This window comes from Natrix helvetica, assembly GCF_964273705.1.
Source record: "Natrix helvetica genome assembly, chromosome: 2".
NCBI classification, from domain to species: Eukaryota; Metazoa; Chordata; class Lepidosauria; order Squamata; family Natricidae; genus Natrix; species Natrix helvetica.
The window spans coordinates 235956566-235973574 of record NC_138552.1 but is presented as its reverse complement, the minus strand read 5'-3'; the positions used below and the strand labels follow the sequence as shown (position 1 = coordinate 235973574).

The following is a 17009-nucleotide window of genomic DNA, read 5'->3' as shown; positions in this document are numbered from 1 at the left end:
TGAGAAATTTTGTCATCCAAGTTAAAGGTTTTTTTTTAAACATGAAAGAAATCAGCACATACCACAGATCTTCAGTGGTGCTTCTAGCTCCAAGAGAATGGGCTGGCTAAGAAAAATTTCTCGTGATTTTATACACAAACCCCGAACTTCGGCTTCTGTCATCTGCACAATCTTTCCAGGGCGACATCCTCGCACTGCAAGTCAAAGAATTAAAACATTAAAATTCTGAATCTCTTAAAATGTCAAGGAAAAAATGCAGTTCCTCAGTTAAGAATGATTTGTTTCCTGTTTTTAACCCAAATTGGTTATTTAAGTTGGAACTTCTTACAAACATTGTGTATTACTAAAAAAGGTGGATCACACTGATTTCCCTCAAGCAGATGAAGCACTGAGGACACACAATGTTTTTAGGAACCGTTGAAAACAGGCCTTGTGTAAAAAAAATCCAATAGCTTCAGTGGCTCTTGAAAGCACTGAACATCTTGTCAGCTTAAGGAGAACTCAAACTGAATTTTTAGTAATAGGCAGCCTCTTCATAGCTAGAAATTGTCTTTAATTTAGAGGTTCTTCATCTGTGAACTGCCTACAAATCAAACTCCCCTTCTTAACAAGGTAGTTATGCCTATGTTCTCTACTTTTCCAGAGGCATATGGATTTAGAAATAATGAGGTTTTTAAAGTTCATTCAGAAATCATACCACCCCAATGTAGGGGTTTCTATAATTTCATCTTAATCGAGATTCCTTGAATCTGCAACTACTGCAATCACTGAGTTAATTCTTCTTTTGTATTGCTCCAAATAGTGATACTATCTTCAACCTGATTATGGTGTTTGGGGGAAGTGCAAATATAGCATTCAGAGGGCAGCCAGAATGCAGAAACTTCTACTATAGACAAAAAAACTTTTTAAAAAAGAATTTTTAAAAGAAAAGCTTTTGACATCTGTCACACTTTCACTATAAAAGTATGAGGCCTCCCACAAATAAAAATTAGGAAAAATACTTGATTTCAAATCTCACAACCCAAATTTGAAAAAAAAGTTTGTTAATTCCATTTTGTTATACTCCCTATGCCTCAGATGTTAATCTAATTCAGATGTTCCAGAACTCCAAGCTATTTGGGTAAAATACTTATTTACTGGGCTGAAGGAAATACAATTCTGCAGAAATCATACTATTTTTAAACTAAGATTAAAAAACAACAACCCTTTTTGTCTGTTTAATTTTATACTGTTTAAAAATTGTCTCGTGTTTCAAGATAAATCTATGTCATTTTTTTCTGGCCAAAGCTACTATTTCTTTTAATTCAACCACAGAAGACCAAAGAGGAGTTTCCTACTTCTTCTGGTATAGGAAAAAGGAAAAGAGGAATCAACGTAAATCCCATAAAATTAGTGTATTAATAGCAAGCCATGGAAAAGAATACAAATCCAATGGTTTTTCCTATGGAATGGACCACCTAAAGCACCAAACTGCATGTGAAATAATGCTAGTACTATTGACAAATCATATTGATATGGATATAGTTCAATTATACAAGTGATCAATTATACAAGATTATATATCAGAGATCCCATTTCTGCTACTATCCAGTATCTAAATAAAATGTGTCTTATGCAAAACAGCAGAAGAAATAGACTACTATAGGATCCATAGTGTTTTCTATTTTGGAACTCATACCCTTCTCTGCTTCACATTAAATACTTAGACAATTTATTTTTCTTTAAATCTTGCCAATTTATAAGCTGGAAAATTGATTTGGGAAAAGATTCTTTATGCAGAACACGTCAGAGCAGATTTTTATGAGAGCATCCAAAATGTATCAAAAAATTTAAATAAAGCCTCATGGGAGTCTGAACTAATATAAAAGTATTTTTCCCCATTCTTTTTATTCATTTTATTTTCTTGAGAAACAGTTCTCAGATGTCATAAGTAAACAACCTAATACTAGATTACTCCACTATCAAAACAGAGGAGAAACAAGAGCCAGGTGAAAGCCATCTCTCCTGCTCCCTCACCCTGGTTTTTAAACTGTTACAGAGTGTGGACAGGAGAAACAGATTTCACTATAAACAGGACTTGATTTATACACAAGTGTCAGTGGAATTCTTTCATAATAGCATCTCTGGTTTTTTTGTAATGTATAGTTATTCTTATATCCTGGGAGAGTACTTGCTTCCATTTTAGGTTTTCAAGAGGAGACTGATATCTGTCTGGTAAGACTGAAAAGTTTTCCAGTCCTGGATCGACTGAGTCTAAAACTGGGAGGAGCTACACAGGAGGTGTGACATCATAGTTGTCCCATTGGATGCTGGATGGAGTTAATCCACTCTGGATGCTGTCTCCACCAACTTTGGAGAATAGTGTATTTTATATTTTAATGCCAATCCAAAATTATGAACATACAATTTTTTAAAAAGAAACTATGAACATAAGATATATGTTTCAATGACAGTAAGGAGATAAAGAGTACCTCAAGAAAATTTGACACAGTATAGCTAAGCATTTACTAGCTACTCCCTTTTTAAAGTACATAGTTTATAGGGAGATTTCTCCACCTCCAAAAACTTCCAGTGGTCATAGTTTACTAACAGTAATGATATGTTTTTGCAGTCAGATAAGAAATTTGACCTTGATAAATTATCAACAGAGGTATGTTAAAAACTACTCTGCCTATGAAGTTAAATGTGATAGCAGAATTAAAGAACTTAACACTTTTGAAAAAGAACAGACATTTGTCAGATGAAATGTTTACTACGCAGTAGAAGTAACTTACAAGTTATCTTCGCACTGCAGCATCCCTATGGTCACATAATTAAAATTCAGATGCTTGGTAACAGTTGTAGTATCCCAGGATCATGTCATCACCATTTGCAACCTTCTCAGGCAGCCTCTGACAAGCAAATGGGGGAAGCCTGACTCGCCTAACGACTGCATGATTCATTTAACAAGTAGTGATTTGCTTAACAGCCCTGGCAAATAAAGTTGTAAAATCAGGTGTGACTCACTTAACAACATGTTGCTTAGCAAAGAAAATTCTGATCCCAATTGTGGTCTTAAGTCAAGGACTACCTCTATTCTTTAAAAACTAATAGCCAACAAAAAATGTTTGGATGCCTATGTGACTGATATTTCATTGGCTAAATAATCCCAGATGCAAAGAAACTATTCCATACTTATTTTTACTTATGTATTTATTTCTTAGATTTTTGTTCTAACTTTACTCCCAGAGGTTAATGCAGCTTTTACATGATGATCTTATTTATTTTATGCTTTATTCATTTTCAGCATTAAGTTTGTAAAAAAGGTTGGGAGAAAATAACTGGTCCAAAATTAACAAATAGGTTTCATGGTTGTCCCTGATCCTAGTCAAACTTATCATGCTAGTTCTATATACTGTATCTTAACATGAAAGTAAATGGAAGTTATACCTCAAACATATGTGACCTATTTTAAAGTTTAAAAGCTAATTACAAAAGCAAAACAAAAACAAAAAAAGCTTCAACACTATTCTTCAACCTCCAGGAGAAAAATATTTAAATTATTTCTATAAAACTCTGGAATCCAACTGGATTAAATGAAGCATACAGAAATATTACATACTTATACGAAAAGTTAGAAAAACAAACATAAAGACATCATAGGGTTATCAGAAAACTTCACTTAATTTAATTGGACTTATTGTTAGTTTTTACATGAATGCAATCTTGCCCATTAAAATAAAGTTTGCAGCAGTCAACAGAAAAATCATCTTATTTATACAATGGTTGAAATAAAAAAGTTATACTCAAATAAAAGTTTTATATCTATGAACTATTACTTATTATCTCCAACTCATCCTCCCAATCTACCTAAGAAAAACTACTTCAGCAAAAGCTGTCATTATTAATGTACTACCTATAGGACATTCACAATAAAGTTCTTGTTGCTAAACAATATCTAGCCCTTTTCGTAAATACATATACTGTTGAGGGTGTATTTTATTGCCATTCATAATTACAGTTTAATAAAGGTAAAGGTTCTCCTCGCATATATGTGCTAGTTGTTCCCAACTCTAGGGGGCGGTGCTCATCTCCATTTCAAAGTTGAAGAGCCAGCGCTATCCGAAGATGTCTCCATAGTCACGTGGCTTGCATGTCTAAACGCCGAAGGCGCATGGAATGCTGTTGCCTTCCCAAAGGTGGTCCTTATTTTTCTACTTGCATTTTTTACGTGCTTTCGAACTGCTAGGTTGGCAGAGGCTGGGACAAGTAACGGGAGCTCACTCCATTATGTGACACTAGGGATTCAAACCACCAAACTGCCAACCTTCTGAACGACAAGCTCAGCCACTGAGCCACCGCATCCCTTGCAGTTTAATACAGCGGTTTAATTCTTTTGTTACAGCACAAATACTAATTTTTGAATTGGAACTATTAGCTATAGAGAAAAGTGAAAATAAGCCAAAAAACTGTTTTATAAGCAACATTCTGTTCACTAGTCCTAAAATAAAAACCTAAAATACGTCCAAAATTAATATATTCTGAAGTGTGAGTAAAGAAATAAAACATCTCAGGGGAGTACAGCAAGATGAGGCTCCTGCAAATGTGGCATTAAGGAGGATAGTCTTTTTATCTTTTATCCCAAAAAGTATCAAAGTCTTGCACCAGCATAACAGGGCCAGACACATTGGGCAGGAATAGTCAGATACGATAATAGAATATTGATTCTTCTGCAGATTAAAAAAACCCACCAATTGGCTTCTTTAAAAAAAGATTCATTGTACTGTATATGTTCACTTTTACAAGAATCAGTTATTTTATTACAAACTCAGTATTTCAGAAGAGTTAAGACAAAGACAACACTTACTTGTTAAGCACCATTAAGAGAATTTATAGGGACAGGAAACCTGAACAAGCAACTGCCTTGCTCATGCTAGTTTAAGACAGAATACTATGTGTAATAACTTCCAGATGCTCCTAAATACCATTCTAACCCTTTCCGCCGATCATGCCAGATGAGACTGGAAGACGAAGTCCAAACACTCGGAAAACGAAGTCCAAACACTCGGAAAACATTATAACACCTACTCTTTCCCCAATATGAGATTTTCTTTTTTTTAAATGCTGAATCAATTATATTATGAAGTCACAGCAAAAATGCCTCTAAATATTTCTAAATTAGAATCCAACACTTGTTTTGATTATTTTCAAAGTTTATATAAAGTTTTGCCATTTTCAATATGCATAAAAGTATATTTGTTTTTTACGCACAGCATAAATATTTACAATACTGTAAGCTATAGAGGACATGAGTTATGAAGTGTATCCCTGAAAGTATAAACAATTTTATTAAAAAATACAAATTTACTTTCAAAGCTAATTTCTCACATATCAGGAAATACATGCAAATGTTGATGAAAACAGATTTCAGATTAAGTTTACAAACCTATGTATTAGAATATTTCAGATAATCATTGGATTTGTACACAACATTTAGCCATTTCTTTTCTGCAAAAAACATGTTTTATTTCCTCTTAATAATGGGAATAATGAATGTAATGGAATGTAATAAAAAAACTAGACAGAAAATTATGTTGCATTTGGAGTCCCGCAGTAACCGTTGCTTCCTAAAAACTTCAATGAACTGCCCTTGTTGATATTTTAGTTCTTAAATTCACTCAATAGGTTGTACAAACTTTACCACTTATTAGAAATAGGATTTTAGTTCTTAACAGTGGCAATAAAGCTTTCAAAAAGTCCAATAGTCACTATGAAATCATTTATAACTCATAATTTTAGAAATCAGAATTACAGCTAATTTGAACCCTAACCAATGTTAACTATTTGCTGATATGAAATTGAGACAAATTTCTGAAAGTAGAAAGACTAACTTATAAAAATACCAGCAGAGTCTATCCGCTAATATTAAACTTGAAAGCAAACTTGTTCTTTTGCTTTCTGTATAAAATATACAGCCATCTAGCTAGACCAACTCAAGGGAGGCACCATTCCTTCTATTTCCCCTCTCATGAACCAAACTAACCAAAATCTAAACACCACATATTCTGACTCAGAAAAACAGCATAATATATCTGAGCTATTTAGCCTATAAAGCATTATGGAAGAAGATTCCCCCCCCCCCCCTATTTTCCTTAAACACAATTGTAGTTATGCCTAAAACTATTTTTTTAAAAAGCAAAGCGCTATAGGACAGTGCATATGTTACATCTGGCATATATTTAAAAATAACCCTGCTGAATCAAACCAGAAATCTCCCTAGCTCAGCATGTGCTGTTTTATGGTTATCAATTAAATGGGTCTGGGAAGACCACAATCAAGTAATAGCTTTGTCTTGTTATGATGACCTAAAGAACACTGCCTGTGAAAAGAAAAACTACATATACGGATTATAGTTAATAGCTGTTTTAAAAAAATTACCCTCTAGGAATTTAACTCTTTTAAATCATTATCAACATGTATTGTGACCACAAACTATAAAGCAATTTTTCCTACTTTTTTCTTTTAAACAATTCCATGGAATTTCAAGTTTAAAATTATGAGGGAATTCCCTCTGGATATGCTTATTATGCTCTTCCCTATTACCTATATGGTTTTTTTTCTAATTATAACACTCCATTCTTCAGTTACCCTTCAGTTAGACAAGTGGTGTTTCAGTCTCTCATACATTTTGATTGCCCTATTTTGGAAGAGCAGAAAAGTCAATCAAAACTGTAAAACAAAAAATATTGAAGTCATTTCCCGGATATAACTTATTTTAATGCAGTACGACTAATAAATATCAAATCAGAGTGCCATTGATTTTCCTTACAGTTCCATGAAAAAGTTTCCCAATTTCTCAGACTACATCTTCCAACAAATAAATTCAGCCATGAATGTGAATAGTAATAGAATACAAAAAAATAAGTAGATTCAACTGTTCTAAAAAGTTAAAAAATAAATTCTTTATCAAAGCCAATCTTACAATAACATATTTTATTAGGTTAAATATCTTGCTGTTAAATATCTTCAGTTAGCAGTAACTACTCACAACCTACACACTTTATTTTAAATAGACACATTACCTTTCATCCAAAAAATATAACTAGTATCCTAAACACACATTTTGTTGCATCAATCCAAAATCCTTATGCTGCCTGCCTGATAATAGTCACTTTTCTCTCACAGCTGTGGAAAGCTGTCATGGTTTCTGTTTTTCTGCTTCCCTTAGTCTACTCATGTCTAAATCATGTGCTATGTGATGCCTATCCTCAGTAGATGGCATCTTATCCGTATCTATAACCCCAGAACAGCTGGATTAAGCTTCTAAACAACACTATTTAGAATAACAAAATATAGGTGGTGCTAAAGTTACCTCCTCCTCAATATCAAATACTTCACTCACAGAGCATAGAAAATTGCATCTGCAAAGCAGGCTGCTAACTTTCCATTACAGCAGACTCATGCATGGAAACCTTTTCTGACAGGCTGTGCTCACCATAACAGCTGGGAGATAACAAAGATTAACTAAAAAGGCAACAAAATTCTAAAATATAGATATGCTATGCTTTAAATTGCACTAAAATTTCCAGCATATCATGCAATAAAGAAAAGTGACTATCCTAAAGTTTTTTCTACTGAAATGGAAATTTATTTTTTTCTGTACAAATTGCTATAAACGTTATGGTTGAAATTCAAATTACCCCATTTTATTCTATGTTGTACAATCCTTTAAGTATTTTATCCAATTTAAAAGCATCTAAGAAAAAATATGCTTTTTTAAGGTGAATTGAGAAGAAATAAGGGAAATTTCCAGGAAGACAGAACTAGAAAAATGCACGCATGGCATGTAAAAAAGGGTCAGAGATATTTGTAAATATACTCAGTAGCTGCAAAGTTGAAAAAAAGTTAATACAAATTCTCAGCACAGTAAAATATTGGATAACCATAGGAATTCTTAGGTAGCAGTTACACACTACCAACAGAAAAAAGTATGAATAATAATGTTACCAATATTGCACTCGAGCTGTAATGGTATTGTGGTATATATATGGTACTATATAGCACTTGAGATTATAGCCTCAGCTTTCATGCACCGAGGTCCATTTCACGTGCTGGATGCCAGATAATACCACCCATTCTTTGAGGGATTAGTGTATAGCAGTCTGAATTATATTAAAGGGTAACTCCTTTCTACCACAGCCTACAAATTACTTAAGGTGGGCAGCAGCTAACGGGGTGTGGCGAGATAGAAGCGGATGATTCTTTAATTCCATTTTATTTTAAGCAGCGGCTCCTATTTTTCCCTACATTGCGCTTTTCAAATTAACTCGTCGTAGTAATTGAAGAACCGAGAGGTAGTAGTAGTGGCGGTTGGAGGAGAAAAGCTGGCTGAGGAGGTGGGGAATCTTGCTTATTTGGGAGGTTCTGGGCCCCCAGCCTCGCTTCGGGAGAGGCGGCGGGTGGGCGGTAAAGGCCCCTTCGAGGTAAGGAAGAGCTATGCTCCCATCCGCGCTCGGGCAAAGCGGGAGGTTCTAGGGAGGCTTCCACTAGAGCGCATTCACAAGAGGAACAAGGCCATCCGACCATCTTCTCGCCCCCGGAGGCAGAGTACATGTGTCCGCTTACAAGTATACCGCACCCGCACTGCCCTTCGCCAGGCTCCCTCGCCTCGCTTCGACCCTCGAGGAAGAACTTCGCTCCTCGCGCTTCAAAAAAAAATGCCCCCTCGTCTTTGAAGCCAGAGAACCGGATCCCAGCCCGCCCTTCGGCGTTCCCTCCGACCCGCCAACACTCACCTTCTAGAAGCCTGGTGATAAGACTGTCCACATTCAGTTCCCCGTCCGCCATTTTGTAACCAATGGACTCGTCCCGGGCGGAAACACAGAAGGCGCTTCACCGAGGAGGAGGCGTCGGCGAAAGCAACAGCTCCTTCTCAGATCCCTCCCTCCCGGCCGCGGCTCCAGCCCTCGCAAGTGCAGCCCCCGAAAGCGCCCAGCCCAACGGGGACCCCCGTCCTACTTTCTCCTTCCCTAGCGCCGCTGAGCAGGGAGGAGGGAGCAAAGAAAGCGACGAACGCGAGACCGCCGCTCCTCCTCCCCACCCTCCTGCCTGGTTTTGGGCCTCTCCGCGCAAGCGCCTTTCGTTTCTTTCCACAAGCGCGCGCCTCTTGTCAACAACTGCGCGGGAGTATCGGGTTCGGCTCCGAAAGGCTGAAGCGGCTTTTAGGCCACCTCCCGCAGGAGAGCCTGCGCAAGCGCAACAGGCTCAAAGGCCGCCGCTCGTGGACGCGGCTTGTTTCGGACTGCCTTTCTCCCTTCTTGCCATCGGCTTTAGTATCCTAGTAACGAGAAGGTCGGGTCTGAGTTTTAAAACATCGAGACGTGGAGATGTAGCTGGCTCCGACAATGATAACTTGGTGCAGTGGACTTTATCGTTTTTCAATAGTCCTTGCTTTAAGTCCAAAATCTTTCGGAAAGAGTCTCGGTAGAGGCAGAATCGCAGCTGTTGATTCCGTTCTGATCGCTCAAACACAGGCTCATGTTGTTCGTTGTGGGCTTTTATCCTCCCAGTAACTAATATTCCTTACCCTTAAAGCATTTTCAGAGAGAAAGAGTTTTGAACAACAGCCTTGTTTTCTGGCGCTCGTGATTAAATAACGTTCTCGGGAGAATGGCTCAAAAATTGGGGTACTCTCAAATGGGCGCAAACTTAACTGAGATACTTTGGAAGAAACGTTGGTTAAGTAGAAAAACGTCACCATGTGCTCAGTACAAAATCTTAGATGTTTGGAATTCAAAAGTGGAAACTTTATTTGCTTTATTAGTAAAAGGCCACATGGTCTTTTCACTCGGGTATCACGTTTAAAGCTTCATATCAAAGCTTCCAGTTCTGCAACAACTTTGGTTGGAACTGCTGTGCACAATGGGGATAGGTACGTGCTTACGTTCTTCTCTATATAAGCTTTGAAGACATTTTTATTTTTATTTTTTATTTATTTAGTTTGTCAAACATGTACAAGATAAAACAGATATGTATAAACATGGACATGAACAAAGGTAATGAGTACTAATAAATGGGGACAATATCTAGTGTTATGTAATGCCACTCCTGCACATGATGCCAGCCAATATATACATTTGAAGGTTTTCCGCCATTCTTAAGAGGTAGTAAATCTGACACACTTTTTCTCCCCACTCCACTATTTTCATGGATTTAAATACAGATGAAGAGTTGCTGACCATTTCCTAGCTTTTCAACTGACCTTATCAAAATTCTGCCTCATTACAGGATGGATAACACTATACATTTTCAAAATGGGCAGCACAGCTTTTATAAAAACAGTTATCTTTTCTATTGCAAAAAAGTAATAAGAATGAGTATATCTTTAATTTTAAGAAAAAACAGGTACAAATTATTTCAATCAGAAATTTTGGAGAGTTTAAGAAAACCCATTTTACAGGAAACTAATATCAAAAGATGTTGTTCTAGATTCCTCTAGAATCCTAGAAAAAGGCCATTTAGTCCATAGGTTCACTCACTGTCCAATAACAATAGTTATTCTGGTGAATTTATCTTATGATTTCAGAGATGCATCCATTTGGCTTTTTTTTTTTGGCAATAAAACAAGTAGTTTATCTTTGCTTTCCTGTTCAGCGCTGAATAACAAGGTTTTTTTAAATCCCCAATTGATGCCTTAAGAAAAATCCGGCAATAATGCAAAACATTTAATTAATGTTTCTAACACAAAAGAAATGAACAAATGATTAAAAGAAGTAACAAGGAATTTAGAACCTCTGGGCTTTGCTAATAGATTGCTATGTGAATAGTTCAGTTGATCTGAGAACTAAATTCTTCTATTCTCATGAAGCCCATTGGGCAAAATACAATTATTCTTAACAGTACAACTAGGTCTGTGATGATAAATCTATGGCATGCATGTCAGAGGTGCCACGCAGAGCCCTCTCTGGGCACCAGCTGCTCTTCTGGTTTCCAGCACACACATGGTCTTTGCACACGCCGGAGAGCTGGAAACCCCAAAACCACCTGGTCTTTGGGATTCCAGCACACCCATGGCACCGGCCAGCTCATCTTCAGCATGCGCATGCTGTCCACCTGGTCTTTGGGTTTCCAGTGCACATGAAGACCAGCTGGCCAGCATGCATGTATGTGCTGGAAACCCAAAAACCAGGTGGTTGGTGCATGCATGCACGCTGCCCAGCTGGTCTTTGGGTTTCTGATGCTCTGGTATGTGCGCATGCATGCGCATTCCAGAAAAGGAACTAGGTGAAACAACAATTTTGATTGGACGGAGACAAGCAGTACTTTGAAAGCTGAATTATCCACATACATTGTTATGCTGCTCTTATTTCTCCAAGTATTTATCTTAAATAGGAAAACCTTGTGTATAAAATATTTGATGCATATTTAGATCTTCCAACATCTTTTTCTTTTCCTTACCCAGATTTATTACCTTATCTGTAGCCCCTTTTAATTGCAGATGGAAAAACTTACAAGACAAGATAGTTCCTATGAAACATTGTCAACAAAAAAGACAAAGCATGGCTGAAGAAGACAAGAAACAATAGAAAGAATTTTATTAATTTGTATTCTTCTCAAAGTGAATGCTAAAAATGTGAGATTTGGGCTGCAAAAACTGAGACATCCATTGAATGGGAGTAAAGAGGTAGAATTACAGAAAAGTAATTTCTTGTTACTGTCCAGCAATTTTTCAGATTTTGTAGTTTAGAACTAATAATATTATAACATGCCTGCGAAAGAGAGGACCGCCTTGCCACTTCAAAGCCTATAGATCTGATTCTGTGAAGCAATTGACTTTTTAAGTCAACTGTCAAGCAATCTATCCCGTATTTTGAATTTTGTAAGATAGGGAGAGACCATATGCTCTTGACTTCAAAATAATCTTCCTCATTTTGCAATATAAGGGAATAATGTTTCCATTTAACATTTATTTCACTCTACCTTTACAAGGAATGTTAGATACGATTGTAGAAATAGAGACTCTCTGCGGGATATAAACTCTCTGCTTCATGATACCTCTACATATAATCCAAGACCATGAGAAGCACAGCTAACTTCATTGGTGAATATAAAGCACTCCATTTATTGCCACAGATAGTCAAGACTCATTTATTCTTGCACAACCAAAGCCAACAGTGCACATGTATCAGATAAACAAAGACTACAGGATAGACAGAGGCTCCTTATGTGTGCACTGATCAAATGAACACATGTTAGGGGCTGGACTCACCAGAAATTAACAATGGCCCCACTGTACATCTGCACAATTACAATGACAAAAGGATCATTGGGAATCCTGTGAGTATTACTGTTGATGTTTCTACATTGGTGTTTTTTTTTTTATCCCAGTGTTGTTATAAGGTTGCTGATGATGATTGAGAATGAGAATTGTGATAGGCACTGAAAAGCACTAAAAGTATGCCAACATTTAGAAGGCCTATACAATTGTTTGTTGGGGCACAGAACCTCTAGAAGGGTAAGAACAACACCCAAATTTCAATATTTCTCTTCCCTCCAAAGAAATAATGATATACACTATATTCTTACAAAGGCACTATCCAAGTTCCTTGTGAGAGCTATTCTTAAAGAGACATTTTTATGTTAATATTGGAGTTCTGAATTAATGTATTTTGAATATAGTATTCTGAGCATTTCTCACATTAATTCCGAATGAGGGCTGAAAAGGTTGATTTACATATTTGAGCTTCCTTGTCTTACCTATGCTGTAACAGCATAGAGTTATGTTTCTGCAGGGAAATCAGTTTCATTTTTAAACTACAGTAATTGATATTAATCTTAGTGGACATAAATACATGAATGTTTGTGGCAGAGTTTATAGATACAGACTAGTCTAAAACATACTTTGTTTACTAATTCTGTAACATGAATGATAAAAGAGAAATCAAAAGAAAATAAATTACTAGGGAAAGAATAAGATGGCCACAGGTTTTACTATTTCACTGCCTATGAATAGGTGATAATAGTAGATAAAGAATACAAAATAACAGAGTTGGGAGGTATTCTATAGCTGATAGATCATACATCCATAAGGGCATAAATAAGTAAGTTTATAGTTACAACTACAGTTGACTGATAAGTTGGGATGTGACGAGAGTAATGTAAATGAGTAAGAAATTTGGATTAGTACAAATAATTGAATAAAATAGATATTTATTGAATGATATTTCTCATTACTATTAAAACAGTAAGTATAAATGTAAGTATCTTATCTTTTTCTTACTTTTGTGTGCCAACTTTGGTATTGCTTATCACTTTTGAGACACTGAATAGTGTCTTTTTTGTTGTTTGTGTGTTTAAAATTCTTATAGTCTCCTCTACATGTAGTTTCTATTGAAATAGTCATCCTTCAACTCAGAAGAAAAGTAAATGCTGTTCTTTATTCTGTTTTTTTAGAAACATGAGCTCAATTGGCATTAAGGTAAGAGCCTTATTTGAGGCAACTTGATTGCTAATGACTTCACAAGCATGCCCATACACTTTTCATAGTATCAAAAGTAGTCTGCCAATATCTTCCTCTAGGATAGGGGACAATGATGCAATTTCATTGAGGACAACATCAGGGTTGTGTTTGACCTTGAGGGGGGGCGGAGGGGGGGGCAGCTCGACATCTCTCATGTTTATGGTGGCCTGAGCACTCTGCCAGCAAAAACAGGCTGCCAATCTCCGTTTTCAGCTGTGACAGCCTCCTGCAACCCTCTGCCAGCGAAAAAGGAACTCGGTGAGCTTCATTTTCGCTGGCAGCGGCACCACGGCCACTCCTTTGCTGTTTCCAGGGCAGCCTCGAGGGGCAGATTAAGCACAATCCAGCCTGCAGGCATTGAGTTGACACCCCTACTCTAGGATGTTCTTTGTATTTAGCAGAATACTCTAAAGTTGCAGGGGTTCTTGGTCGTCTCTCATCGAAGTGATAATAAGGTTCAACCCTACTTAACTTTCTGAGAGCAGCCAGTGTCTAAAGGATTAGGTTAAAAATCCTCAGAAGCCTTTCAGTACCAATGCCTAAAACTATAGACTTAGAATAATGATAGTTGAAAAAACACAAAATAGGCAAAACTTTCTGCAATGTGCACAAAATGAATCAAACCATTCTCGAGTGGTATCTGTCCAGTCTTAGAAGCTCCAGAGATAGAGAACACAAACTCTGGGCTATTACTGGGCCCATGAGAGATCCCTGTATGGGTACTATTTTCCAATTTGATGTAGACCCATTAACCGCCCATCTGTGGAACTGTTTTGTCCCATTTTACAACCTTTCATGCCACAGTTATTAAGTGAATAGCTGAGGTTGCTAAATTAGTAACATGATTGTTAAGTGAATCTGGCTTCCCCATTAACTTTGCTTGTCAGAAGGTTGCAAAAGATGATCCTGTGACCTGGGTCTCTGCAATTGTAAATATGAACCATTTGCCATGCATCCAAATTTTGATCACATGACCATGGGGATGCTGCAACAGTTGTAAGTGTGAAAAATGGTCCTGTCACTTTTTTCAGTGCTGTTGTAACTTCGAAAGGCCACTAAACAAGCTGTTTTGTTGAGGATTAAGTTGAGGATTACTTGTAAAAAAAATTAAATGTACTTTACGCTTTTTAATAATAGAATCTTAATATGTTTAATCATATAAATATTGCTGCATTAAAGTCTGAGTTGAAGTCAAATGTATCAAGCAATTCAATAAAAGGGGGAGGATTTACTGCATTCAAGTGAACTTTTTTATTTAGTCTCATGGAATCCTATCTAGTTCTCATGGAACTGTAAGTTTTACAAACACTTGCAAAACTGCCTAGGCAAGCAGTATCAACTAAAGTTTTATTTCTTTGGTTTTCATTGTTATGAAAGGTCTATAGACCAAAATTTAATTAAAATTCTGAATTTCAAACACCTTCCATCAGTAATTTCCATAAATAACTAGAGGAGAAAGGGAGAAATTGGGTATGTTCCCTTGAGTTATTTGGAGGAAAGTCTAAAAATAAATAAGGCAGAAGACAGTTACAATATATGCTCATATAATTATGTTAGGTAGGGGATAAATGAAAACCAGTTTGGTATAGCAATGAAACATCAGGCTAGATGGGAGGCTGGGAATTCTAGTCCTGTTTTTGACATTAACCCTGCCAATTGGCTTTGGGCCAGTTATTCATTCTCAGCCCTAGGAAAGAGGCAAGAGCAAATCTCTTCCAAAAAAAAAACCTTGTCAAGAAAACTTCACAGACCTGTCCAGGCAGTCACCAGGAATCAACATTGACTGAAAGGCACAAATAAAAGAGGGTGAAGTTTATTTTGTTGTAATCCAATATAATAGTATCATAATGCCAATATAATATGGTAGTATCATAATGGTTGGTGGTGAGGAAGATTGAAAAATTTATCCAGTTTAGATGAAGTCCTACAATACATAGCATTTATGGCCATGTGCTAGCCTCTCCTATTATTTCATACTTTTATAAGAATGAAGAGATGCTTTAATTTTTATTTCAGGTATCTTATGTCCAAAACTAAGTTATGATTAATTTAATAATAATAATAAATAATAAATTTGAATTTATTAGCCGCTCCCTTTCCAGACAGGACTCGGGGCGGCGTACAATAAAACATATAAAACATAAAACATATGTACAAACACATAAACATACACATATACAAAGACATACATGCACGGAGGAGGTAACAAATTACATCACATTTAGACAGTTAAAAATCACCATTAAAATACCCCATTAGTAATAACACAATTTAAAAATTTAAAAAATTTAAAAGGATTGTCAGGAGGAATAAGAAAAAATTTACGGTTGAGCCAGGCCAGATAATTGAAAGAGGTGGGTCTTCAGCTGTACACGGAAGGAGCGGAGATCGGAAATAATCCTGATGTCACGGGGGAGGTCATTCCACAGGGCTGGGCCCATCACAGAGAAGGCTCTGCTCCTGGGTGTCGCCCCCCGACACTGTTTAGCGGACGGCACCCGAAGAAGTCCCTCTCTGTGTGAGCGGATTGGTCGTAGGGATGTATGGGGCAGGATGCGATCCTGCATGTAACTAGGTCCTGTGCCATGAAGCGCTTTAAAGATCATAATCAAAACCTTGAAACGCACTCGGTAGACTACAGGAAGCCAGTGCAGCTCGCGCAGGAGAGGTGTTACAGGGGAGTATCTAGTCCTCCCCATAATCACCCGCGCGGCCGCGTTCTGGACCAACTGCAGTCTCCGAGTGCATCTCAGGGGAAGCCCCATGTAGAGAGCATTGCAGTAGTCCAGGCGAGACGTCACTAGCGCATGGGTGACTGTGCGTAGGGCATCCCGGTCCAATAAGGGGCGCAATTGGCGCATCAGGCGAACCTGATGGAACGCCCCCCTTGCCACGGCTGTTACATGGTCATCCATGGACAGCCGGGCATCCAGGAGGACGCCCAAATTGCGCACCCGTTCCATGGGGGCCAGTTGCTCGCCCCCAATGGCCAGAGATGGAAGCAACTGGTTGAACCGGGAGGCCGGAAGCCACAGCCACTCCGTCTTGGAAGGGTTGAGTTTTAGTCGGTTGCCATCCATCCAGACCCGTACGGCCTCCAAAAACCGGGACATCATTTCAACGGCCTCGTTGGGGTGGTTCGGGGTGGAAATGTATAGCTGAGTATCATCAGCATACAGATGATATCCCACCCCAAAACCACGGATGATCTCGCCCAGTGGTTTCATGTATGTGTTGAACAGGAGAGGCAAGAGCACCGACCCCTGTGGCACCCCACATGTGAGGGGGCTCCGGGTCGATCTCTGCTCCCCTGCCAACACACGTTGCGTCCGGCCAGAGAGGTAGGAGCCAAACCACCGTAAAACGGTGCCCCTGACTCCCAGCCCCTCTAGCCGGTGCAACAGGATACCATGGTCGATGGTATCGAACGCCGCCAAGAGATCTAATAGGACCAGGATAGAGGAACAACCCCTATCTCTGGCCCTCCAGAGATCATCAACCAACGCGACCA

The 17009-nt window shown here is 37.9% G+C and overlaps 1 protein-coding gene and 1 long non-coding RNA gene across 2 annotated transcripts in view; one reads left to right on the top strand and one right to left on the bottom strand.

The window, feature by feature from the left end:
* Positions 1-9112, bottom strand: part of PPP1CB (protein phosphatase 1 catalytic subunit beta) — a 36264-nt gene extending 27152 nt beyond the window's left edge. Inside the window, exons 1-2 of the mRNA XM_081940144.1 lie at positions 8775-9112; positions 63-194 (exon numbers count right to left, since the gene is read on the bottom strand). Of these exons, the coding sequence (XP_081796270.1) occupies positions 63-194; positions 8775-8826 (184 nt within the window). The 5' untranslated portion in view covers positions 8827-9112. The remainder of the gene's footprint in view (positions 1-62; positions 195-8774) is intronic.
* A 208-nt stretch (positions 9113-9320) lies between these two features.
* On the top strand, positions 9321-15303 carry LOC309385584. The gene is made up of 3 exons (XR_014174256.1): positions 9321-9910; positions 13432-13456; positions 15170-15303. It is a non-coding gene; the product is annotated as an uncharacterized lncRNA (long non-coding RNA).
* Positions 15304-17009: the final 1706 nt, after the last annotated feature.